The sequence below is a fragment of the Ascaphus truei genome, chromosome 5, assembly GCF_040206685.1.
Source record: "Ascaphus truei isolate aAscTru1 chromosome 5, aAscTru1.hap1, whole genome shotgun sequence".
In the NCBI taxonomy this organism is placed as follows: Eukaryota; Metazoa; Chordata; class Amphibia; order Anura; family Ascaphidae; genus Ascaphus; species Ascaphus truei.
In genome coordinates, this window is record NC_134487.1 from 272,831,193 (window position 1) to 272,858,680 (window position 27,488).

The 27,488-nt window shown below is 47.7% G+C and overlaps 1 protein-coding gene across 2 annotated transcripts in view; it reads left to right on the forward strand.

The window, feature by feature from the left end:
- Positions 1–24,247, forward strand: part of CDX1 (caudal type homeobox 1) — a 76,698-nt gene extending 52,451 nt beyond the window's left edge. For both annotated transcript variants that reach the window (XM_075602070.1, XM_075602071.1), the window contains 2 exons: positions 18,489–18,634; positions 22,161–24,247. In XM_075602070.1, the coding sequence (XP_075458185.1) occupies positions 18,489–18,634; positions 22,161–22,376 (362 nt within the window). In that variant the 3' untranslated portion in view covers positions 22,377–24,247. The remainder of the gene's footprint in view (positions 1–18,488; positions 18,635–22,160) is intronic.
- Positions 24,248–27,488: the final 3,241 nt, after the last annotated feature.

A 27,488-nucleotide genomic window follows, 5' to 3' on the forward strand; every position in this document is an offset into this window, starting at 1 on the left:
AGCAGAGGGAGGTGAGTTTGTTTGTGTGTGTCTGTCAGACTGTCTGTGTATTTGTTGTCGTGTGTGTTTTTCTATGGTTCTGTGGTTTCTCTATGGGTGGTAGAGAACATGAGAGTGGTGAGGGGAGAGAACATGAGAGCGGTTTGAGGTAGGGTTGCCAGGTGGCTTGTCCAAAAATACTGAACACTATGGTAAAAGATGCGACCCCCCCCCTCAGTACATATAAAAATATACCCCCCACTACTTTTAAAAATTCCCCCACCCCCAATACATATATAAATACCCCCCAATACATAAAAAATACCTCCACTCCCCCCAATACATATAAAAAATACACCCCCCACTACATATATATATACCCACTCCCGATACATATAAAAATACCCCCACTCCCCCAATACATATAAAAATTCCCCCACCCCAATACATATATAAATACCCCCCAATAAATAAAAAATACCCCCACTCCCCCCAATACATATAGAAAATACCCCCACTCCGCAATACATATAAAAAATACACCCCACCACCAATACATATAAAAAATACACCCACCCCCCCACTACATATAAATATACCCTCTCCCGATACATTTAAAAATACCCCCACCCCCCAATACATATAAAAAAATACACCCCCACCACCCACAATACATATAAAATTCAGACTTACCTTGGGGATGGTCTCAGATCAGGCCCGGTAGCTTTGGGGGCAGGGGGCAGTGGCTGCGGGGGGATCTCTCTGACATGAGCGCGCGTCACAATTAGACACCTCGGCGTCATGGGACAGACAATGAGGGACAAGCCTGCAGCTGAGGAGAACTGCTCTGACCGTCCGCCAGCCCCCCCGCAGCCACTCTACATTCGGAGAGGTAATACCGGACACATACATGTCCGGTAAATACCTTTCACTTTATAACGGATGCAGGGGCAAAATACCGGGCTGTCCGGTTCAGAACCAGACACCTGGCAACCCTAGACTTTGGGGAGAGAAAATGAGAGGGGTGGGGCCGAGAAAGAGGGAGGTGGGGAGAAAGAGAGGGAGGGGAGAGAGAAAATGAGGGAGAGAAAATGAGAGGGACGGGAAGGGGGGGGGAATGAGATGGATGGGAGAAGAGAAAATGAGAGATGGGGGAGAAGAAATGAGAGGGTGGGGGGGGGGGGAAATGAGAGGGGTGGGAGGAGAGGAAATGAAAGGAATGGGAGGAGAGAAAATGAGAAGGATGGAAGGAGAGAATGGGAGGAATGGGGGAGGGGAGAAACTGAGATGGATGGGGGGGGGGGGAGAAAATGAGAGGAATGGGGGGGAGGAGAAAACAAGAGGAATGGGGGGGAGAAAGTGAGAAGGATGGGGGCAGGAGAAAATGAGAGGAATGGGGGGGGGGAGAAAATGAGAGGAATGGGGAGGGGGAAAATGAGATGGACGGAGAGGGGGAGAAAATGAGATGGATGGGAGGAGAGAAAATGAGAGATGGGAGGGGGAGAAGACATGAGAGGGGTGGGGGAAAGAAAATGAGAGGAAATAAAATGAGGCTTACCTGGAGCCCTGCTAGAGACACATGGCAGGTGCACAGGAGGACCCTGCAAGCCCACTGAGGCCTGGGGAAGGGAAGGATAGATGGGCGGTGCTGAGAGAGTGGGTGGACCCCTCAGTCCTGCAGGAGGGGAGAGAAGGCAGGGACAGATGGGGCAGCAGCCAGCAAAGGGGAGGGCCTGTCTTGTCTGCAAAGAGTGAGCTGTAGAGTTGCCTGTACGGAGGTTGGGCTCCTTGACTGGCCGAGCCCAGGACAGTAGTCCCGGCTGTCCCCCCCTGTCAGCGGCCCTGCTCAGAGGGGTCCTCAAAATATCGCAAGAAGAAAAGTAGAGGAAGGATTGCACTTTTCCTTCTATAGCAGGCCTGCACAACATACGGCCCGCGGGCCGCATGTGGCCAACCTGGCCTCTCTGTCCGGCCCGCGATGACTTTGGCCGGGCGCCAGTTAATTAAATAAATAATAATAATAAAAAAACAAGTTAAAAAAAATGGCGCCGATTCCCCGCGGGGCCGGCCCGCATGCGCAGGGCCCACTCCCCCCCCCCTGCTCCCTCCCCCCCCCGTGGGATGGAGGGGGAAGTAACAAGCAAGCTCCTCTGCGGCTGCTCCACCCCTGCTCCCAACATGGGACGGAGGGGGAAGTACCAGCCAGCTCCTCCTGCGGGCTCGCTCCCCCCCCCCCTGCTCCCAACGTGGGACGGAGGGGGAAGTACCAGCCAGCTACTCCTGCGGGCCCGCTCCTCCCCCCCCCCCGCTCCCAACGTGGGACGGAGGGGGAAGTACCAGTCAGCTCCTCCTGCGGGCCCGCTCCCCCCCCCCTGCTCCCAACGTGGGACGGAGGGGGAAGTACCAGCCAGCTCCTCCTGTGGGCCCGCTCCCCCCCTCTGCTCCCAATGTGGGATGGAGGGAGAAGTACCAGCCAGCTCCTCCTGTGAACCCGCTCCCCCCCTCTGCTCCCAACGTGGGATGGAGGGGGAAGTAACAGCCAGCTCCTCCTGCGGCCTGCCTCCCACCACTTCCCTCCGCGGCCAACTTCCCGCGTCCCCCCGAGCTCACCTCCCGTGGCCCCCCCCCCCACGAGCACACCTCCCGTGCCCCCCCCCCCCCGATAATCTGCCCCCCCCAAGCCCGCGCCCCCAAGCCCACCTCCCGTCCCGGGCAGCTGCCGCAGGGATATCGGGGGCAGGAGGGGAAAGCGCCCGGCGGCAAGCTGCACCCACCCAGTCAAGGTAAGTCACTGTCACCCACCCAGTCACTGTCAAAGTCACTGTCACCCTGTCACCCAGTCACTGTCACCCACCCATCCAGTCACTTTCACCCAACCAGTCACTGTCACCCTGTCACCCAGTCACTGTCACCCTGTCACCCAGTCATGCTCTCCCACCCAGTCACTCTCTCCCACTCAGTCACTCTCTCCCACTCAGTCACTCTCTCCCACTCAGTCACTGTCACCCAGTCACTGTCACCCAGTCTCTGTCTCCCAGTCTCTGACTCCCAGTCGGTGTCTCCCAGTCGCTGTCTCCCAGTCACTGTCTCCCAGTCACTGTCTCCCAGTCACTGTCTCCCAGTCAGATGGGCGGTGCTGAGAGAGTGGGTGGACCCCTAAGTCCTGCAGGAGGGGAGAGAAGGCAGGGACAGATGGGGCAGCAGCCAGCAAAGGGGATGGCCTGTCTTGTCTGCAAAGAGTGAGCTGTAGAGTTGCCTGTACCGAGGTTGGGCTCCTTGACTGGCCGAGCCCGGGACAGTAGTCCCGGCTGTCCCCCCCTGTCAGCGGCCCTGCTCAGAGGGGTCCTCAAAATATCGCAAGAAGAAAAGTAGAGGAAGGATTGCACTTTTCCTTCTATAGCAGGCCTGCACAACATACGGCCCGCGGGCCGCATGTGGCCAACCTGGCCTCTCTGTCCGGCCCGCGATGACTTTGGCCGGGCGCCAGTTAATTAAATAAATAATAATAATAAAAAAACAAGTTAAAAAAAATGGCGCCGATTCCCCGCGGGGCCGGCCCGCATGCGCAGGGTCCACTCCCCCCCCCCTGCTCCCTCCCCCCCCGTGGGATGGAGGGGGAACTAACAAGCAAGCTCCTCTGCGGCCGCTCCACCCCTGCTCCCAACATGGGATGGAGGGGAAAGTATCAGCCAGCTCCTCCTGCGGGCCCACTCCCCCCCCCTGCTCCCAACATGGGACGGAGGGGGAAGTACCAGCCAGCTCCTCCTGCGGACCCGCTCCCCCCCCCCTGCTCCCAACGTGGGACGGAGGGGGAAGTACCAGCCAGCTCCTCCTGCGGGCCCACTCCCCCCCCCCCTGCTCCCAACGTGGGATGGAGGGGGAAGAACCAGCCAGCTCCACCTGCGGGCCCGCTCCGCCCCCCCCCTGCTCCCAACGTGGGATGGAGGGGGATGTACCAGCCAGCTCCTCCTGCGGGCCCGCTCCCCCCCTGCTCTCAACGTGGGACGGACAGGGAAGTACCAGCCAGCTCCACCTGCGGCCCCGCTCCGCCCACCCTGCTCCCAACGTGGGACGGAGGGGGATGTACCAGCCAGCTCCTCCGTCGGGCCCGCTCCCCCGCTGCTCTCAACGTGGGACGGAGGGGGAAGTACCAGCCAGCTCCTCCTGCGGGCTCGCTCCCCCCCCCCTGCTCCCAACGTGGGACGGAGGGGGAAGAACCAGCCAGCTCCTCCTGCGGGCCCACTCCTCCCCCCCCGCTCCCAACGTGGGACGGAGGGGGAAGTACCAGCCAGCTCCTCCTGCGGGCCCGGTCCCCCCCCCTGCTCCCAACGTGGGACGGAGGGGGAAGTACCAGCCAGCTCCTCCTGCGGGCCCGCTCCCCCCCCCTGCTCCCAATGTGGGACGGAGGGGGAAGTACCAGCCAGCTCCTCCTGCGGGCCCGCTCCCCCCCCCCTGCTCCCAACGTGGGACGGAGGGGGAAGTACCAGCCAGCTCCTCCTGTGGGCCCGCTCCCCCCCTCTGCTCCCAACGTGGGATGGAGGGGGAAGTACCAGCCAGCTCCTCCTGCGAACCCGCTCCCCCCCTCTGCTCCCAACGTGGGATGGAGGGGGAAGTAACAGCCAGCTCCTCCTGCGGCCTGCCTCCCACCACTTCCCTCCGTGGCTAACTTCCCGCGTCCCCCCGAGCTCACCTCCCGTGGCCCCCCCCCCACGAGCTCACCTCCCGTGCCCCCCCCCCCGATAATCTGCCCCCCCCCCCAAGCCCGCGCCCCCAAGCCCACCTCCCGTCCCGGGCAGCTGCCGCGGGGATATCGGGGGCAGGAGGGGAAAGCGCCCGGCGGCAAGCTGCACCCACCCAGTCAAGGTAAGTCACTGTCACCCACCCAGTCACTGTCAAAGTCACTGTCACCCAGTCACTGTCACCCTGTCACCCAGTCACTGTCACCCACCCATCCAGTCACTTTCACCCAACCAGTCACTGTCACCCTGTCACCCAGTCTCTGTCTCCCAGTCTCTGTCTCCCAGTCTCTGTCTTCCAGTCGCTGTCTCCCAGTCGCTGTCTCCCAGTCGCTGTCTCCCAGTCGCTGTCTCCCAGTCGCTGTCTCCCAGTCACTGTCTCCCAGTCACTGTCTCCCACCCACCCAGTCACCGTCACCCACACACCCACCGCCATTCACCCACCCACCGCCATTCACCCACGCACCGCCATTCACCCACGCACCGCCATTCACCCACGCACCGCCATTCACCCACGCACCGCCATTCACCCACCCACCATCATTCACCCAACTGTCATTCACCCACCCAGTCACTGTCATTCACCCACCCACTCACTCATCCACCCAGGCAGGCAGTCACATGTCTTTTGTTGAAAATATAAAAATAAACAGGTTGCATTGTAATTTTTTTTTGTATCACAATAAGAAAAAAGTTGCGCGCTGAAAGATATATTTTCGTGGCAGGTGCGCTATGGATTTGGGGGGGGGGGTCCTGCTCCTTTCATTTGTCCCGGGCCCCATGATTTCGGTTGGTGACCCTGTGGGTGATGTGAGGTGCAGGGGGGGGTGATGGGTGATGTGAGGTGCAGGGGGGGAGAGGGTGATGGGTGATGTGAGGTGCAGGGGGGTCATTGGAGGTGCAAGGGGGTGATTTGAGGTGCATGGGGTGTGATTTGAGGTGCATGGGGGGTCATTGGAGGTGCAAGGGGATGATTTGAGGTGCATGGGGGTGATTTGAGGTGCATGGGGGTGATTTCAGGTGCAAGGGGGGTGATTTGAAGTGCAAGGGGGGTGATTTGAGGTGAATGTGTGTGATTTGAAGTGCATGGGGGGTGATTTGAGGTGCATGGGGGGTGATTTGAGGTACAAGGGGGGGTGATTTGAGGTACAAGGGGGGTGATTTGAGGTGCAATGGGGGTGATTTGAGGTGCAGGGGGGGTCATTAGAGGTACAAGGGGGGGTGATTTGAGGTGCATGGGGGTGATTTGAGGTGCATGGGGGGTGATTTGAGGTGCAGGGTGTGATTTGAGGTGTATGGGGGGGATTTGAGGTGCATGGGGGGTGATTTGAGGTGTATGGGGGTGATTTGAGGTGCATGGGGGTGCTTTGACGTGCAGGGGGGTGATTTGAGGTGCATGGGGGGTGATTTGAGGTGCATGGGGGTGATTTGAGGTGTATGGGGGTGATTTGAGGTGCATGGGGGGTGATTTGAGGTGCATGGGGGGTGATTTGAGGTGCATGGGGGGTGATTTGAGGTACAAGGGGGGGTGATTTGAGGTGCAAGGGGTGATTTGAGGTGCAAGGGGGGTGATTTGAGGTGCAGGGGGGTCATTGGAGGTGCATGGGGGTGATTTTAGGTGCATGGGGGTGATTTCAGGTGTATGGGGGTGATTTGAGGTGCATGGGGGGTGATTTCAGGTGCATGGGGGGTGATTTGAGGTGCAAGGGGGTGATTTGAGGTGCAGGGGGGGTGATTTGATGTGCATGGGGGGTGATTTGAGGTGCAAGGGGGGGATTTGAGGTACAAGGGGGGGTGATTTGAGGTGCAGGGGGGGTGATTTGATGTGCATGGGGGGTGATTTGAGGTGCAAGGGGGGGATTTGAGGTACAAGGGGGGGTGATTTGAGGTGCATGGGGGGTGATTTGAGGTGCAAAGGGGGTGATTTGAGGTGCAAGGGGGGAGAGTGATGTGAGGTGCAAGGGGGGAGAGTGATGTGAGGTGCAGGGGGGAGGGTGATGTGAGGTGCAAGGGGGGAGAGCGATGTGAGGTGCAAAGGGGGAGAGGGATGTGAGGTGCAGGGGTGTGTGATGTGTGTGCTGTGCAGGGGGGTATTGTGTGTTTGATGTGGAGGGGGAGTATTATGTGTGTGGGTGAGGGGGAGAGATGGGGTATGAGAGATAGATGGGGAGTATCGCAAAGGTTGATAGTGAAGGGTTCTGGGGGAGATATGAGGATGATGATGAAGGGTGCTGGGGGAGATATGAGGATGATGATGAGGGGTGCTGGGGGAGATATGAGGATGATGAGGATGATGATGAGGTGCTGGAGGAGAGATGATGATGGTGATGATGATGATTTTACCCGTGCGGCCCAATTTTTTTTTCCTTGGAGCAGTTCGTCCCTTCTCACTTTACGAGTTGTGCAGACCTGTTCGATAGCATTGCGTTGTCATGGCAACGCGTCACCATGTGATGTCACGACATAATTTGTCGTCGGGTCGCCATTACAGCGCGACGCTGCAGAAGGAGGGTCGCTCCGGAGAAGGTAAGACCCCCCCTCTCACTCCAGCACACACACCTTGGGGTGAGGAGTGGTCCTGCAATTTACTCTGCAGCTCCCTCCTCCAGCTCCGGTGGGTCACTGCTGCGGGGGCCACAGCAACAGGCCACCGGGCAACCCCCTATTGGTGACGGAGCGATCATGTGACCGCGAGTTACGACACTCAAAGGGTCAAAGTGGCAGGAAGGGTGTAAAATGCGTTCACTGCCATATTGCAAGCAAAGTGGTTATATATAAAAGTCTCCCAGCGTCAAAACAGGAGATAAAAAGACTGCACCCAGATGTATCAAAGTAAAAAAATCCCATGACTTATGGCAGGGGTGCGCAAACTTCTGGTGCTGCGTCCCCCTGCCTGCTCTCGCCCAGCGCTTGCGCCCCCTCCCTTACCTTTGTGCCGGCTTCAAATGACGCTGCGGGATCATGCGATGTCACCTCACATGAGCCGCGTTGATATGGCGACGGACGTCGCGTCACCCGCAGCCGGCAGAGGCCTTGCGCGGTCCCCCCAGCATTTAATTTAAATGCCTTGGGGAAGAGTGCGGGGCCTCTGTAACCGCCGCGCGCCCCTCAGAGTTTGCGTGCCCCTGACTTATGGGACCTCTTTCTTTGCCCTTGTTCGTAGCTGGGAGACCTTGATACAGAAGGGGCCTGTTTATAAAGTCTCGGAATTCTATTGCAAGCAGTTGTTTTTTTTCTTTACTTGGTTGCATGTTTCAGTTGGGGGACTTTAGGACACAGCCACTTATCTATCCCCATTGGTAAGGAGGACTGCCACTTTAAGCAAGTCTAATGATACATTTCAGATATCCCGCAGACACCTCGTCTACAGGTAGAACGGGGAAGGCCTGGTGTGAACTGCTGGGGCAGGTTAGTAATGCAAAAGAAAATCCATAATTAATTGCTAGGTAAACTCTACAGTGTAGCCTTTTGATCTTAGAGGGTGGCAATTAACCCCTTCACCTCAGATTTATCAGCCATAACTACATTGTCAGTGCACGGAGTACTAGACTTGTCTCATGTCTGCAAACGGTTGTACATTTTCCACTACATCAGGATTACACACATATAAGTCTCTTACATGTTCAGAAATAAGTACGGCAAACAAAGCAAGTTGTTTATTTTAAGAAAAGGAAACTCCCGTGGTCACGTTGAAGATTGCACTGGATAAAGTTTCTAAAGCAGCAATCCGTACTGTTCGAGAGATTTTTTCGTTTGTATCTATTGGACCTATATTGGGGCAGGGGGCACGACCGCTGATCGCGATCTACCCCTAGAGAACAAGCATAGTGCCATGATATACAGCGTAAGGTCAACTGGACCCTGACTGCTAACAGAAAAGCTATTAGTGCGGTGTGAAAATGTTTTTAGACAACAGATTTGTTTTAGGTTGTGATACTTTTTTTTTTATTTGTAACTTACATTTTTATTGTGATACTTTTTTTATTTTTTTTATTTTTTTTATTGTGATACATATTGATAGGAATATATATATATATATATATATATCTTATATATAATACTTGATAAATATGTTATACAAATATATATTTGTTAATTCAAGATATAAATAGTAATATCATTTATTCAGTTACAGTACTCAGTAATTCGCTTTACTGAAAGGGTCTGTTTGTAAGGGAAGTAACGCGTTGTGTTGTATAGCCTTGAGTATGCAAGTTTGTGGATGCCCCTATACTGACACACGGAATGGGATATTTCGGGGCGCGGCCATCTCGCCGTAGCTGATTAGCCTCAGGCGGCAATTTAGACGCCGGCGATCAGCCGCAGGGTAAAGCTAACCGCCTGCCTTTTTACATCGAAGGCAGTAAATGGTTAGAGGGCTTAGTGTTAGTATTTGGGGTTAATTTGCGGTTAATTTTAGGGTAAGAAGTTAAGGTAAGGGGTCCGTTTGGGGTTTTTAGGGTAAGGATTAAGGGTAGGGTTTTAGGGAAGGGGTTAATGAATTAGGCTAAGGGGTTCAGGTTGAGTTTTAGGATAAGGGGATATGGTAAGGGGTTAATGGGTTTTTTTTAGGGAAAGGGTCTGATTAGGGGTATGGGGTTATGGTTAGCCACTTACCTTCATGGTGAAAAGGCAGCCGGCTAGCTGAACCCTGAGGCTGATCGATGGAGGCTAAATGGCTGCGGCTGATCAGCTGCGGCGAGGTGGCCGCTGTGAAACGTCCTAGCCTGACTAACACAATAGAGACTGCAGCACCTATTTAATTACAACTCTTGGTGGCTCAGTCGGTGGACACAGGCATTTAGGCCCATATTCAATTTACAATGTTAGTCCCATTCATTTGAATGGAGCTGAACTCCTCTCCAGCACTGGAAAGGCAGGCTTCATAGCATATTGAAGAGAGGCCACGTGATCTTTATCACTTAAAGCTCAGAATTGCTATTGATAAGGGACGAGATAATGCAGAGGTAAGTTGGCAGCAGTGTATCAAGATATTGAAACGGTTGCTGTGTTTGCACGGGCACTTTGACCGATGCTAAGGGAGTCGTTTTAAAGATGACTCTTAACAGGAATCAAAGTCCTTTGCACTTATTTTGCAATAGGGGTCAGAGGAAGAGTTACTGAAGGGAGAAAAACATTTCCCAACCCCCAGGTGGGAAGCAGGTGGTACCTGGAGCTGAATCGCGTTAATTTCAGCTCTCAGGGCCCCCTGGTTCCTGAGATACTTACCTCTAAAAGGGGATGTCGGTAGCTCATGCATGTTTAAAGGTCATGCGGGCCAATAGGAAGCAGTGATGACTTCCTATTGGTCCACATAATGTGGGACCTTCAAACCACATTTCTACATGTAGCGCTTACCTTCAGCGGTGGCGTTTCCCGGCATCCTTCGTATATCCTGCTCACCTCTCCCCCTGCAACTCCTGTCAATATGGCAGCACGACGTCAAATGTCGCTCCGTTGCCATGACAATGGGACGCTAAGTGACGTCACGACGTCATGCAGCTTCAAGTTGCTATGACAACAGGATGCGGTGTGATGTCACGTAGCATCCCGTTGTCATGACCACGGGCGGCCTGTGACGCTGTGACGTCATGTAGCGTTCGCAATGTCGCAAGGTGGCGATATTTGACTCCGCGGAGCCATATTGACAGGAGTTGCAGGGGGAGATGCCGGGAGAACGCCGCTGCACGCTTCCGCCACCTGGAGGTTTACAATGTGACAAGAAACCCGTAGCCCGGAGCAACGTAGCAAAACCCTGTAGTCCCCGGGTCAAACCTGCCTGCAAACCATCATATTACTCGCCCAGTCGGGGCTGCTACCAGCTACTGTATCAAGGTAAGGATCTTGGGAAGCAGGGAGTCCCCAGAGCTGAAAGTAACATCGTTCAGCTCCGGAGACCCCCTGCTCACACCTTGTACAAAAGGCGGAAACATTTAATTATTTTCCTTCATTTATTTTAATTGTACATTAATAGAAATGATATACTAAATTAATATTGTTGAGGCTATGGATATACATTATTGTACACCCACACTTTATACAGTCATTATTACATGATATACTACATAATTAAGTGACAAAGTTAATAAGTGTAAAAAATTATACATTTCTCAATATTATAATAAGATTTGCATTATTTATGAAATGTTTTACCAGGAAGTAATACATTTGGAGTTACCTCTCGTTTTCAAGTATGTCCTGGGCATAGAGTTATGGTGACAAATACATGGTTACATTAAGTGAGCAAGGTTATACATTATATACAAGACATTGCATGCACAGTAAGAGATAATATATTGTAGACGTATGTAACAGTTACAGACCAGATTAAAATGTGAGACGGCTTAAGTTTTGAAAGAATTTAAGGCCTCATTCAGAAAGCGTCGATAAGGCCCTTATCGAGCACTTATCGGCCAAAATGGCTACTCGTATTCAGTAAGCCTCGATAAGTGCTCGAGCCTGTATCGCCGCAGAATCTTATGACCAAAAGAAAATCGCCGATTGAGCGGCGATCAGCCGCTTATCGACCATTTTCGGAAGGATCATAAACTCGCGCGATTCTAGTAGCTGTGATTCGCCTATTGCAGCCTATCGTAGCCTATCGCAGCCCTAAAAGGCGATCTTCTCCCCAAATCCAATCCACCTCAAAATGTAGGTAAAATGGTGGGGAGATGCCTCGATGAGCTGCGATATGTCGGGACAGAAAAAATCAGGCCCTTTTCCTGTCTCGGATTGATGCCGAGGGTCTCCGGAGCTGATAGCCATTAATACCAGCACCGGAGCCCCCCGGCATGTATCCGAGGCAGAAAACATGCATTTACAGCAACTTCATTACCTTAGCGGCTAACCGCTAAGGCAATGAAGGGGTTAAACACCCATGCCAGGCTTACTGTGGCTAGCGAGGGTGGGTGAAGGGGGAATTTGGCCCTTAGTGGCTGTTTAGCCCGTGCGGGGAGTTGCGGGGGGACTTAACCCCCTTCATTACCTTAGCGGTTAATACCGCTAAGGTAATAAAGGGGTTAACCCAACCGCTACCCACCCGCAAGGTCTAGACACCCATCCTTAGGGTTAATACCCCCTTCACCCATCCGTGAGGCCTAAGCACCCACCCCGGACTGACTATACCCACCCTGTACCCATTGAGTAGTATAGTGGTACATCATACCCATATAATAATAATATGGGCATGATAAGCCTCTATAGCACTCAATGGGCACCCTAATTACAATACATTAATACAGAAGACACACAATAATAAAACATAACTAAACTCCAAAAAAACACACTTCACTAAATAAAAACAGTAGCCAGCTAATCCAATGAATACAAGCAATAACAACATCAACAATGAATTAATTAAACCATTAACCAATCAAAACAATTAATTCCTAAAACAACTCCGAATTATTTTATAAAGTCACCAATCAAACCAAATAATTACTGTACTAAACCAACTCAAAATTAATAGTAACACTAACCAATCAAACCAATTACAGGCATACCTCGCTTTAAGTACACTCACTTTAAGTACACTCGCGAGTAAGTACATATCGCCCAATAGGCAAACGGCAGCACACGCATGCGCCTGTCATCACGTCCTGAACAGCAATACCGGCTCCCTGCCTGTACCGAAGCTTTGCGCAAGCGGGGAGACTATAGAGCCTGTTACAAATGCGTTATTTACATCAGTTATGCACGTATATAACGATTGCAGTACAGTACATGCATCGATAAGTGGGAAAAGGTAGTGCTTCACTTTAAGTACATTTTCGCTTTACATACATGCTCCGGTCCCATTGCGTACGTTAATGCGGGGTATGCCTGTAATTACTACAACATTAATGAATTAATTTAAACATTAAAATACAAAGAAATAAATTCAAACAATATCTGAAATAACCATAAAACGCATTAGCTAACATAATACAACATTAACTAAAAACGTACACCAATCGCAAACATTTTATTACCATTAAGCAGGAAAAAAACAAACAATGACATCCACATAAGACACTGAAATTAAAAAAAAACAGCAGCAATACCAAGCCAGAAATGCCCCCCAAATATTGTCTTAATAATGTATTAATCTGAACCCTTAAGTGGTACAGATTAATATATTATCAGTCAATGTGCCTCCCCCAAAAAATCAAAAAACACATCCAATGAAAAAAGAGACATTTACAAATATTCAATATATTACTTACCATTAGAAGCGATGGCCCTCCGACTCCCGGAGTCTCAGAGCCGCTCTCTCTGCAGGAGAAATGAATCGCCGGGTTAGGCCTCGTTCAGGGTGCCAGAGGCAGGAGTTGGAGGGAGGGCGTTCGGGAGGGAGGGAGGGCGGCAGTCTGCTGGGCGATGTGTGTTCATCCTCCCAGCAGACTTTTTCAGGAGTTGAGGAGGTGGGGAGGGGGCGGGGCTACAGACGGCAGGTTAGGGATCCAAGTTGCAGTCATGAAATCATTCTCAAGAATGATTTCATTGGCTGCCTAGGTCCCAGTGACGCTGCTGCAGCTTCAAAAAAAGAATTTTTTTGTTTATTGAAACTGTAGCCAGCGTCAACTCCGTACTTCGGAGACAGTGCAGCTGCTACCCTGACAACCAGTATTCAATTTGAATACATTGTGTCCCACGGCAGCTTGCACGTCAGCTCGCCCTCCCTCCGAAGCCTGCACCCTGAACGAGGCCTTAGGCCTGGGACATAGTAAACACTTAGGTGCTGCTGCTCGCTGTTGCTTGCTGCCGCTCGCTCTACCAGGAGCTTTTTGCTATCCTGGCAGAGGAGACAGCAAGCACGCTTGGGAGGCGGGTATCACTGTGTGTGTGTGTGTCACTTGGTAGCTGTCAGTGTGTGTGCGTGTGTGTCACTTTGAAGTGGTCTGTGTGTCACTGGGGAACGTGTGTGTGTGTGTGTGTGTGTGTGTGTGTGTGTGTGTGTGTGTGTGTGTGTGTGTGTGTGTGTGTGTGTGTGTGTGTGTGTGTGTGTGTGTGTGTGTGTGTGTGTGTGTGTGTATATTATATAATATTTTAAAAATTAAAAAAAAAGACATGTGAGAATAAATTATTTATTAACATTGTGCAACTTTGATAAATATATTCACACACATATCACACACACGCGCACACACGCACACACGCGCACACACACGCACACACACCACACACACCACACACACCACACATACATCACACACATCACATCACACAAACATCACACACACATCACACATACATCACACACACACACCACAGATACACACACACACACGCACACACACACACACACATGCACACACGCACACATGCACAGACACGCACATGCACACACACACACGCATGCACACACATGCACACACACACGCACATACACACACACATACACACACACACACACACACCTCTGTGCTGCCTCTGTCTTGTCTGGTGGCTCTGTAGTTACAATGCCGGACCGGCTGCAGCCCCATTGGATGGGAGCGGTCACGTGACCGCTCCTCCGCTTCCCCGAGCAGCAAATTTCAAACTTGCCTGCCTCGGGGAAGTTTCTGAGCCTCCGCACGCATCAGCACGCATGTGGAGGGGGAAACTATAGCCGCGCTGATTACAGATGCAGGGGCTTTGTGCATCTGTTCAGCGCGGCTCAGCCTGCCTCAGCAACGCTGATTTCACTATGTCCTGGGTCTTATGCCTTTTCGAGGCTCGATGCTCTCGCTAGCAGCAACTCGCTCGTTTTGGGAAATTTGCTATCACAGGTAATCGAGGCTTTCTGAATACTGTGATAGCAACGCTCCAAAAAACGTCAATTTAAATGCCCTGGCGATAATTTTTATCAACCTTTACTGAATGAGGCCCTTCGACGGGTAAACTTAGCTTTCGATAACGCACATGAAAATCTCTGAACAAATCTTGGTGGGTACGTGCTCCATTGTAAGGGTTTTTATTTTTTGCTATGATGTGTAGAGATATACATTACTTATTTGTAGCACTTTCGAATTAAAGCATCATTGTATTGGTAAGTTCATTCCCTATACTATACTTGGAGTTTAAGTGTGAAGTACTAAGGATCTTCCTTCACCTTTCCTTTATTTTCTGCATGCACAAAATGACCACATATGAGGTGGCCTACACCTTCCTTGTTAGACAATTCAAATGAAAGAAACGTGATTAACATTGACAGTGCTAGAAAAGAATGATCGGCAATCAACCTGCAAGTGACTGGGTTTCATCCTCCCCTGTCACCTGCGAATGAGCTCACACACACTCACACTGCCCCGTGGCAGGTTCCTCTCCACTGTGCTCTGGACTTGTGACTATGATGGACATGAGAAGCAACCAATAATAACAGCTGTGGAAGAGGAGGGACTATGAGGGAGAGGAGCCTTTAAGAAGGAGGGCAGCCATTTTGGTTCAAATCTGCGTGGATAGGGTTGCCTGGTGGCTTGTCCAAAAATACTGGACACCCACGCCCCCCTGAACACATGTAAAAAAATATCCCCACGCACTACAAATGCATACAAAAAATACCCCCACGTCCCCCAAATACATTTAAAAAATACCCCCACCTCCCCCAAATACATTTAAAAAAAACCTCACCTCCCCAAATACATTTAAAAAAAATACCCCCAACTCCCCAATACATATAAAATATACCTCCCCAATACATTTAAAATATACCCCCACCTCCCCAATACATTTAAAATATACCCCCACCTCCCCAAGACATTTAAAATATACCCCCACCTCCCCAATACATTTAGAATATACCCCCACCTCCCGAATACATTTAAAATATACCCCCACCTCCCCAATACATTTAAAATATCCCCCATCATCATGATCTCATCTCCCCAGGCTGGCCCACATCACTATCTTATTCCCCCCCACCATCATCATCTCACCCTGCCCCCCATAATCTCACCATGGCCCCCCCATCATCTCACCCTGCCCCCCCATCCTATCACCATCTCATCATCTCACCGTGGCCCCCCCATCATCTCACCCTGCCCCCCCATCCTCTCACCATCTCATCCTGCCCCATTCTCTCACCATCTCACCCTGCCCCCCCCCATCCTCTTACCATCTCATCCTGCCCCATCCATCCCCCAATCTGTGTACTTACCTTATTGCCAGGAAGGACACAGACGTCTATGGGCCGCCGGGGTGTGGGCTCTGCCCTAGCTATCCTCTGATTGGCTTCCCGCTCCTCCAATCAGGGACAGGCTGCACGCAGAGACACACACACACAAGTGCTCCTGCCCGGCCACCATCTCAGTACTACTCTGAGGACTGCCTGCCCTCGCGCTTGCGCTGCCAGCCTTCTGCCGCCAGCAAAAATCGTAATACCGGACATATATGTGCCCGGTATTACCTCAAATTTTATACCGGACAGGCAACGGAATTACCGGCCTGTCCGGGTGAAAACCGGACACCTGGCAACCCTATGCGTGGGCCTGTGTACTGTCAGGATGGGTTGAGGTCTGCCGAGTGTGTACGTGGCAACCGGAGCAGTGGACTACAGTTCCAACGTGTACGGGAGATGGGACCCTCAACGGCTATAAAGACACAGAGGTACCGAAACACCTTTTCGAAGAACAGGCCTGCAACAGGTTCAGTACACAACGAGCTCCCACGGTGTGCCGGCACCATCATAAGCCAACATACCCAAGATTGGGTGGCTACTACGCCACTGACACTAATTCACACCCGCGCAGTGCTATTTGGGGACTGTGTTCTATATGTGTACAGTATGTAGTGATTCTCTGCTATGGATCACAAAGTGTCTGAGATGAATAAGTATATACTGTAGTAAACTAGTTATATCACCCATACTGTGTCTATATTCTCCCTGCCACCTGACCGTAGGCCACGTGTGGCCCAGTATGTAAAAGACAGGGACTCAGGACCCAGCCTCAGCTATAGTCATAAGTATGAGAGCTAAAAAGTAGAGGCGCTGCATAAAATTAAATTTAGGTGACAAATATAACTCTATTAATGTGACTTTTTTCTCTATTAATAAATCCACTGTATGCACGGCAGGCAGGTTTCCCTTAATATCATTTCGATTGTTAGCTCTTTGGGCAGAAACTGATTTCTCCTAGAGTTTGCTTTTATTTGATGCACTTTTTCGACCATATTTCGCTGTATTGTGCCTTGTATATTATTATAAAACTTTTGAGTACAAGCGCACTTTATAAAAATATACATACTGTTCTAGGGACATAATAAAAAAATAGAGTTATTAAATAATTAGGGCATAAATTCAACACAGAATTAGAATTTATTAATTTGGGATCAATATATGCTTTCAATTTCACTTTTACCAATGGGTATTTGAAATCGCATGCCTTTTATTCTGGAGCATATTACTAGTCTATCCAACTTAGTTCCCATGTTGATGACTGGGTTGAATTCAGAGTTGAAACCAACCCAAGGGCCGGACTTTGATCTTCTGAGGCCTAATCAGGGTGACCAGACGTCTTGGTTTTTCGGACTCTGTCCCGGTTTTCTGTGCCGCTGGCGAGCGCCGGCTGCGCGATCGGCACTTCACAGCTGCTCGTGCGCATGCGCGATTGGCACTCGCCGGTTGCTTTTGAAGTTTGTCACTTTCGATGCACATGATGCTTAGGGTCATATTTGAACGAAAATTTCCATGTTTATAGAGAAGCTTCTTTTTCCCTTATCGTCTTTATTTATCATCCATTTTAAAACTTGAAATGCATATATTTTTGTCTTATTTTTGACGCCCCTGATACTGTGAGGCCCTAAGATGTAGCTTAGTTAGCTTATGCGTACGTCCGGCATTGGAGCCACGGATGGATTGAAAACAATTCTCTGGAAATAATACATCCCAGAGTAAAGACCAGTGTGTTATAAATTGAAGAGTGCCCACGGAAAAAATAGGAATAAACAGCGATCAGTACAGATTATGCATTAATGTATTATCATGAAATGTAATATCTATATTTTAGAAGCACTCATGGTTTGTGAAGTTGTCATACTGTATGTTTAATTCATTATTCAGTTGTGAGATACGCTAGCAAAGTTCATGTCATATATCTATATTTAATGTAAAGGTAGATACATACTATATTATGTCTCATCAACAAATACAAATCACGATATAGAATATTTGAATAACTATTTATTGAGCTGCCACAGTAAATGTTTTGAACATGCATCTCCCAATATCAATAATATATCGGTGTGATTTTCCCTCGTTGGGAGAAATGTCCCCTGGAAATGTGTCCATTACATCCCTGTGAGTGAGCAAGTCAGTAAAGGAAGACTAATGACATTAAATAGATAGTCAGGAAACTCACTCACCTTCGAATAGGGTGATCATGAAAAATAAAAGTGTCAATTAAAAATGACAGCTCATTGACAACTTAAGTAGGTTCTAGATTAATCAAGGCAGAGATGTGAAGTTGACACAAAACCTTCATCTACGTTAAACTGTGATTGGGCCAATGTAGTGTTAACTTGATTATGACACCGAGTTTGAATAAGGGGAGCCTGGTTCACACCCCCGGTGTCAGCTCTGTTTGACCTTGGGCAAGTCACTTTATCTCCCCTGTGCCTCAGGCACCAAAACATAGATTGTAAGCTCTGCTGGGCAGGGACCGTGTCTGCAAAAAGTTCCTATGTGCTGAGTACCGCACACTGTGCTGTTATTATGACGCGCTTTGGGTCCCATTGGGAGAAAAGTGCTATGTGAAATAAAGTTATTATTATCATGGACAGCGTGTGAATCACGATGTTTGCGCCTCTTCTCTCTAGGTAAGACCAGAACAAAAGACAAATACCGTGTTGTATACACGGACCATCAGCGCCTTGAATTGGAGAAGGAATTTCACTACAGCCGCTATATTACGATCCGCAGGAAGGCAGAGCTGGCCGCCACACTGGCACTAACAGAACGGCAGGTCAGTAACTTGCAAGGTCTGTCGTGACAAGTCCATGACATAGCTGTGACGTTGACCAGTTGCTACTGGAGAATCTAGTGGTAGTACTGCCATGCCATGTAGAATTTGGGGGCACAGTTTTCACTTAGCAGATGACCCCAGAACAACAGATTATTGGCCATATTTACTAAACCATGCTACAGCACAGGACACCTGGCACCCTGCACCCCATTTATATCTCCTAACCTACTGATTCACTTAGGAGTAAGGTTTCTTTAGTTGAACAATCTCATTAAAGACTATGGGGACAATTGAGGCTGGGGGAGGGATAGTACTCAGACTTAGACATTATAGTTAGTGCACTCCTATTTAGTTTGAAAAGAGGTTACCGGGTGCTCAGGTAGATAAACATGCAGCCATCTGTCCCCATTAGTAAACACACAATCCCAGCAAGCTCTAACACCAGAACCCACCACTTCATATATATTTGTATCAAAAGGAGTGCTATTGGGCGTGGACAAATGTGGACAACAAAAGACAAAGATACCCAATGCTACATCCAATGTGACAAAATACATAGTTAAATACGTCAATGTTAGTATTCTCAAGAGTAAGGGTCATTTAGTTAAACCCTTTGGCCAAAGCGTTATAAGCCTGCAGCCACTTCACGACATGACCAGTATGCAGGTCCTAACACTGCCTGTGAAAATTCTCATTTACCTCTGCTGTGGAGGGAGAATGGCCTTAATAGACCTGTCCTGCACAGGTACATGAAAACACCTACTTAAAAAGTGGGGTGGGCTGAGCTTAAACCCCGAAAGGAGGGGTCACTAACCTCCATACAACAGATACCAGTTGAAAATGAATAAACACAATCTGTCCACATTAGGTAAGAAAGAGTGTTTCAGGCGCTGTACGTTATTTGGAACGTTTCGGACCATGCTGGGCTTTATCAGGGTCTAATGAAGGTCAGAAACATTGGTAGCACATCTGCACTGATATGATGTAACCACTAAATCGCATGTATCATTTTGCAAATATAGGGGAGTACTTGGAAATCTCTTTCTTTCAGAATTGAGGGTGAACAAAACTTTTTTGAAAGAGTGATACTGTTGAAGAATACTGTATCTGCTATGTGTACGAGGATGCGTGTGATGAGAATTAGGGCGAAGTGGGAATTGTAATGATAACCAAGCTCCTGCAGTGTGAAATAATAAAATATATTGGCTTTTCAGTGGGGAGAGATCAGACATAATGCCAGATTCAGGAAGCTGAACTTCCCTATTTGTAAGCCGTAAATCATACAGACCAAGACAGGTCATCTCATCTTGTATGTTTGACTAGGAAGGTTCTCATCATTTATATCAAACTCATCCGCAAACACAATGAGTGTGCTGGATCTATTTGAATACATGCATACATACATACATACATACATACATACATACATACATACACACATACACACATACATCTCCCAACTGTAGTACTTGAACAAAAAACTTCACCAGATTTATCAATAAAAAAAAAAATCCATGGTCTGCAGTGGGGTTTATTTTCTTTGATCCATTTTATCTCCCCAATTTTGCAGCCGGAAACATTGAGAAAACTGCCCTTCAGTGTCTACATCTATACACAGAACACATAGATTGAGGACAGTGGGAAAGAAGCCCATTGCACGTCTCAGGAAGGGGGGGAAGGGGAGGCCCGAGGTAGCACTGAAGGGGTTAAGGAATTTAGGAGAGAGGGGCAGGACATAAGGGGAGGGTATAAAGGGAAGGGGTTTAGGAAACTCACCCTCTTCGCCTGCTGTCCAGGTGTGCATCCCGTCCTCCAGCCCTCTTTTGGGCTATTCCTGTGGTTTGAAAAAATATGCGTGTATATATTGTGGTGTGTATTGCTTATCTAAAAATAAACAAAGAATATATACAAAGATCAGAAAAGTATAATATAAAAAATACAAGGGGAGAAGTAATGTGGTTTTGTTGTCACCACTGGCAGAGGGTGGTGTTCAGACTGCACATGGTAAGGATGGATCAGTGATCCAGTTTGAAGAAGGGGAGAGGCCGTTGCTGGGCTGTGCCAAGGCGGCTGGTCTGGTGATCTTCCGATTTGGATGGTGGTATATTATACATTTCCTGCTTGGCTGGTACGGCCGGCGGGTTCTTGGGCGTTATAGGTGACGCAGGTGGATCATCACGTGCGGGTGCAATCTGACGCTGCTATTTGGGCTATGTTGTTTTAATAAATGCTGTGATCATTTTACCCCAATTCTTGAGTCTGTGTCTTGCTGGGTGTGGGGGGTGATCTAGGTACCGAGGGGTAACTCGAGACTTCCTGACATCATGCCTTCCCCAACATATCACATGGATATGATCAATCCATTATTTATGTGTACAACCAGTTTTCCCAGTTGCTATATACAGGGGACACAGAGCCAGGGGGAACCTTTCCCTCCCTCCCTCCCTCCCTCCCTATCCGCACACGTACATGTGTTTCACTCATCAGGCACTGTGCCAGTTTCTCTTTCAAATAATGCCCCATTTCCACCCTGATTTGTTCTCCTCACCTTTACATTCATAATGTAGTGTTTCATTGCAGCTTGTCAGTTCATTGCCTACTCTTTCGTTTGACATTGCCAGCTAAAGATCGGCTCATGCCTGGTGAGAGGAACACTCGTCCCCTTTCTTGTACGTTGTACATGGGAGACTAGTTTATACCTGAAGGCTGAAACCACTTTATTGTATGTGCTTTTGTAACCTACACACATTGACGTGACCCATTGACATCAATTGACCAAAGGACACCAAGTTCCCATTTGTATTGTTCTCCCAGCACAGGCCATGTTAGTAACACAAAGACAAACTTGACCTAACATACATTGGATCTGTTCCTCCCATTCTAATGGTGACATTCAAAGAGATGGGCAATTTTTTTGGTGGATTTGGATCGGCCGGTTTCCTTTGGTCTGCGGATTTCCGTGGATCGGTCTCAAAAAGAACAATCCTACGTTTTCTGATTGTTTTTTCTATCACCGACAATCGACATGGCAAATTAATAATCCGTGGTCGGATTATTAAAAATTTAATTTGAGGGGTCAGAATGCAGATCTGTAACAATCCGCAGTGCGGATTTCGGATTCAATATGGAACCTGAGTGCGGATTCTTAAAAATTCACACAGATTTTATCCAAGGGTGGATTCTGATTCTTTTAGTACCAATCCACTGATGGATTATGGTGAGGGGTGGAGGGGGGGGGGCAGATTTGGTCAAAACAATCCGGGGAATTCGGGGGATCAGATTTGGACTAGATCACCCTTTTCTAGATATTCTCACAGAGACAGGGGGGAATTATGTCCCATTGATGATATCTTTCCAGCCACATAGAGACAGGGGAGCAGACTGAAGGGACATGTGTCCATATTATTGGCTATTCACTCCAGTGGGTTTCAAAAGTTATCAAGTCTGTTACTACAGTATGTCACCTTGCAATTGAAGTTAGCGTCTCTGATGCTTTTCACGACTCCTTGCTGTTATCTTTCTGCAGGTAAAAATCTGGTTCCAAAACCGAAGAGCAAAAGAGAGGAAGGTGAACAAGAAAAAGATGCAGCAGCAAAGTCAGCAGGCCAGCACGACGACCCCGACTCCTCCAGCCGTCGTCGGCACCACCGCTGGAATGGTGGGAATCTGCAGTAGCAGCAGTAGCAACAGCAACCTGGTGTCCCCATCTGTACTGACTATCAAGGAAGAATATCTTCCCTAAGGGCATCAGCTTAGTGCGAACCTTTCGGCACACTCCGGAAATTCATACAGACTCTAACCCAGCCAGTTGTCCTTAGAGAGAACCACATGACCCCCTTACTGCTGCAGGAGCCTGCAGAGCACCGACCCTGCAATGTGATGCATGCCCCTACAGCAGCAAAGGGGGTAGAAATAGCGGCAAACATTTTGGTCGAAATGATGTCACTGCAGAATTGGTGATACAACTTCCTCATTGCGCATAAAGAGAGAAGATGCGTTGGTTTGCGTGTGCTTGGCCACCAGTTGGACTTTATTTTAACCCCATTTGTGTTACTGTATATATAAAAGGAAAGTTGTAATCTAAAGGAGGTATTTTTTACATGTTGAATAGTGGGATATTTTTTCTATATGAGATAACAAGCATTTTTGTATAATTTCCTAGAATGACATCTAAATAATAAGTCATGAATTGAGTAGCCTAATAGTTTCAGATCATAAGGGACAGGCTTAATGAATCCTGTGTTTTTGTTTTTTTTTTAAAGAATCTCATATCTCAATACAGTTACAGTAGAGCAAGCTGCATGATCAGAACCAAGGTATAGTTGCGATAAATGGAAAACAACTGACTGATTTGTCCCTTATCATCTAGAACAATATGCCTCATTAGAAGAATGTTCTCTGTAATAAGAGGGAAGGGCATGGTAAGGACACACAAAAAACCTTATGCTATAAAGTACGATAGCGCCTATCTGGGGCCATCGCATGGACTACCCCATTGAAGTACATGGGGCTTCCCATGCAATAGCTAGATCGGTGTTATAGCACCTTACAGAATAAGGACCAGAATATGAAATAAGTGAGGTTGAACTGCGTTTTATAGTACTAATAGGATGAATTGTCCTGGCGCCAGGCACCAAGACTACCAGAAAACCACCATACAAATGGCACAGGGCTAGTGGCATAATATAATATAATATAGAAAAACAAAGACTATCTTTTTTTAAGGGTATCCTAAGCACTGGTCCATAATAATGTCTACAAGGTGCTCATCAGAAGCTCAGTCGATCAAGGCAGAGTATTCAGTTAGGAGCAAAGTCATTGATTTAGGGAGGTTTTTGAAACTGCCCAAAACCTACATGGGTTGTTTGTGGCCCAGAAACCAGGACCCCAAATTCCCGTGATCCATGGGACCTATACACTCAGGAGCTGAGATATTGCTCTTCAGAGGTACAGTGGATCATTTATCAAACTCTTCCAGTTGCAAAACCAGTCCAAAAATATCCCATTGCTTTCAATGACATTCAGCCGGGAGTCTTTGATAAACAAATCCCACAGAGTTTGGTTGTAGCCATATGGGTCTGTTAACATAATAGTACATCATAGGAGTCGTCTATCAACGACTCCTGTCTGCAAACCCGGAGCAGAACTGCTGCCAAAATACTGCAGCCGATTTATCAATCAAGAAAATGCCAGTGGTTTCAATGGGTATGTTTTTCATTATAAAACTGGCGGTGTATCTTTGCCTCAGTTTTGCTGCTGTATGACTGCTGAATAAACCCACATGTGTTTTCCCCATGTGCTTTCAGATTTAATGTTCTGTTTTATTAGGATTGTCCAGCAGTAATATTAGAACTGTCCCTGTACTGCACTGTCCAGGTAGGTTGTAAATAAGACTTACTAATACTCTTTGAAGAAAAGGGATCATGCAGTTTATTAACCAAGTTACAGACCCCATACTCTACATCATATTTATGAAATCAACTACAGTATGTAGCACCACGCCTTTGGAGATCTTGATAAATAAAATATATTGGGCCATTTTGGGCGCTATAAGATACTGTACCTTTTGGCCAATGTGAGGTCACTGAATAAATCTATTTATTATTTGGCATACTCTTTTTAGTCTTAGATGTCTTATTTGTAGTGTGAAAGCACCACATTGTGTTATTGTGCCATGTATGCTGTACATCCAGGTTTGATAAGTCACACATCATTGACATGGGTTTGGTCTGGTCTTACCCAGAAGAATTAGACCTCCTGTCTCTAGCATCTGAGCCAGAGAGCAGCATCTTGGTCATTGACTCCTATTCAATATGTTGATAAGGTGCTTCCTTAAGTTATAAAGATGCAACTTCCCAGCATATTAAATAGGGGAACATTTGGAAGGCTCTAGTGTACATTAATGTGGCAAAACTGCCATGTCCAGCCAATGTACTGACATCAACAGGTTGTCCTGGCACTTGTGAGGTTACGAAAAGTTGGAGTTACAGGAAACAAGAGGAGGATCTGTGAGTACTTATACCAGGACCTTTTCTCTGTTTACGGTTTACCAATATCCCCTAGTGGTACCATGACATCAGGGTTTAAAAGTACATACGGGATATTCCCAATTGTAGGGAGAACTTAAAATAGCGATATACAAAATGTCATATGTATTGATATGAAGAATATCTCATTTCATCATGATCCCATGTGTCTGAATGACCTCTTCAGCAGTGAGCGGCTTATGCTCTTTGGTTTAATGCAGTGTTTCCCAACTCCAGTCCTCAGGGAACCCCAACAGGTCAGGTCTTAAGGATATCCCTGCTCCAGCACAGGTGGGTCAATCAGCGGCTCAGTCATTTTGACTGAGCCACCTGTGCTGGAGCAGGGATATCCGTAAGACGTGACCTGTTGGGGTTCCCTGAGGACTGGAGTTAGGAAACACTGGTTTAATGAAACGTGGAGCTGTCTGAATTTTCATGCGGTAATAAACTCCATTAATTGAATTAGTGGCTTCCAATGTCAATGCCTTGTGGGTCCCTCCAGCAGCAAAGACGATAAAATAAACAGTAAACATGGGGCAAATATTGTTAATATGTAGATTTTTTTTTATATTGTATAAAGCCTTTCTTCTTAAAACAAAAGTCTCATTGTGTGTATATCTCATTGCTTTCCTGTCAACATTTTCTGGTAGAGACAATACTTTAATAATAATAATAAAAAAGTCACTATTATCTAATACTAGAGCACTGATTTATTTAAAAAAAAACAAATATAAGATTTAATGTTTTGCAGCTTTTTTAATACTTAACACCCACTGCTGTTTTCTCCCCCTGTGATGCTTCACAAGCGGTCATTTACCCACACATGCAACACTATATATTTGCCTTTTGATTTATCAAAGAAAAAAAATATAACATATACAATGTCACAGGTTTATTGTTTCCTGGCACCAGCCCATCCTCTTTGTGAACACTGCTGTAGGGTTTACAACAACTCAACATAGCACTCGTGTTGCACAACTTCCTGCAGGCAATGGGCAGTTTCAGCAAGACATTATTTATTCAAAGTATAAGGCATAGTGGCAGTGGCACCCTGAATGCGCCTCCCCCGTAGGGTTGCCAGGTGTCCGGTATTGAACCGGACTGTCCTGTATTTGGATACACTGTCCACTAAAAAAAAAATCAGAGGTAATACAGGACATGTATGTGCCCGGTATTACCTCACTGGACATAGTGACCTGACCGACTTGGGGGGGGGGGGGCGCGGGATTTCCCCGAGCAGGGAGAGAGCCGGGCTGTTGCTAAGGGGCTGGGCATCTACCTCCATTCTGATTGGCTGCTGGGTAATGCAGCCATTCAGGAGGAGGTGTCAGGAGCCTGGGGGTGGGGCCAGGGAGAGGAGGAAACAGCATGGAGCAGAGAGAGGTGGTGTGTGTGTGTGTGTGTGTGTGTGTGTGTGTGTGTGTGTGTGTGTGTGTGTGTGTGTGTGTGTGTGTGTGTCTCTCTCGACATGTCACAATTGTGTCCAGTATTTTTGGAGGAGCCACCTGGCAACCCTATTCCCCCGACGTGTCAGAGGGGGATTCGCCTCTTATGCTGTAGCAGAAGTAATGAAATGCGTCATGGGAGGCTCCTTCAGTGGGAAGCCACCGCGACTATGTATTACACTAAATAAATCAATTATGTCTTGCTGAAACTGTCTATGGCAGGGGTGGCTAATTCCAGCCCTCAAGGGCCACCAAACAGGTCAGGCTTTCAGGATATCCCTGCTCCATCTGTTGAGCCATCTGTGCTGTTGCAAGGATATCCTGAAAACCTGACCTGTTGATGGCCTTTGAGGACTGGAGTTGGCCCTCCCCTGACCTAAGGCCTCCAGGAAACTGATAGGTGTGTGCGACAACGATTTGAAAACAATGTAATTTGTTAACACCCTGCTCCAGTTTTGTGCTTTCACTAGTGCCCAGCAAGGAGATTCGGGTGGTACATTTAAAGAATAATTTGGCCAAAAACAGCCATTTAGGTCACACTCCACTTCGGCGTATATTGACTGACTCACTTAGACACAACCTCCACAAACAAAGTCATGTATCAAGTTCTCTCAGCTGCTAATGGCAAGGTAAAATAACACACGCAGGTTTTGTGAAGGAAAACACATTTTTATTGAAACCAATAGGATTTTATTTGAGAAACACGGTGCAGTATTTTATAACCTGACTTTAATATGTATGTATGTACGTACGTAATAGATTTTTTTTTCAGGTGGAATGGAGTTCCTGTTCCTTTTTTCATAGACAATATTTTGTCTATAATAGTATATTTCATAGCATTATTGTGATAATTTAAGAAAACGAATTTTTTATGTTTTATAAGACAATTAGAATGTAATAATTATAATTTACCAAAAACAGATGGATTCAAAATGATTTGAAATGTGAATAAATGTGTATATTATTGTGCATGTCTAAGAATAATTTCCACCCCCGTTCCCATCCTCACGTCACATTTCCCTTAATCTTTTTTCTAGAAAAAAAGCAATATAAAAATATATATTAAAAAAAACACACACACACACACACACACACACACACACACACACACACACACACACACACACACACACACACACACACACACACACACACACACACACACACACACACAACGATATACAGTATAACCTCAGAGCAGCTTCACTGCTTTTTACCGAAACAGCAGCCATATAATTAATACAACAGAAAAAAATTTTTATCGCAAGTATTCTTTTTTCAATAGGTAACCGACGGTAAATCTCTTCCAAAGACCCGCACAGAAAGGGTTAATAAAGTATTACCTCCATAACTAGTGAAAGGTGTTTAAATATGGCAGCAGAG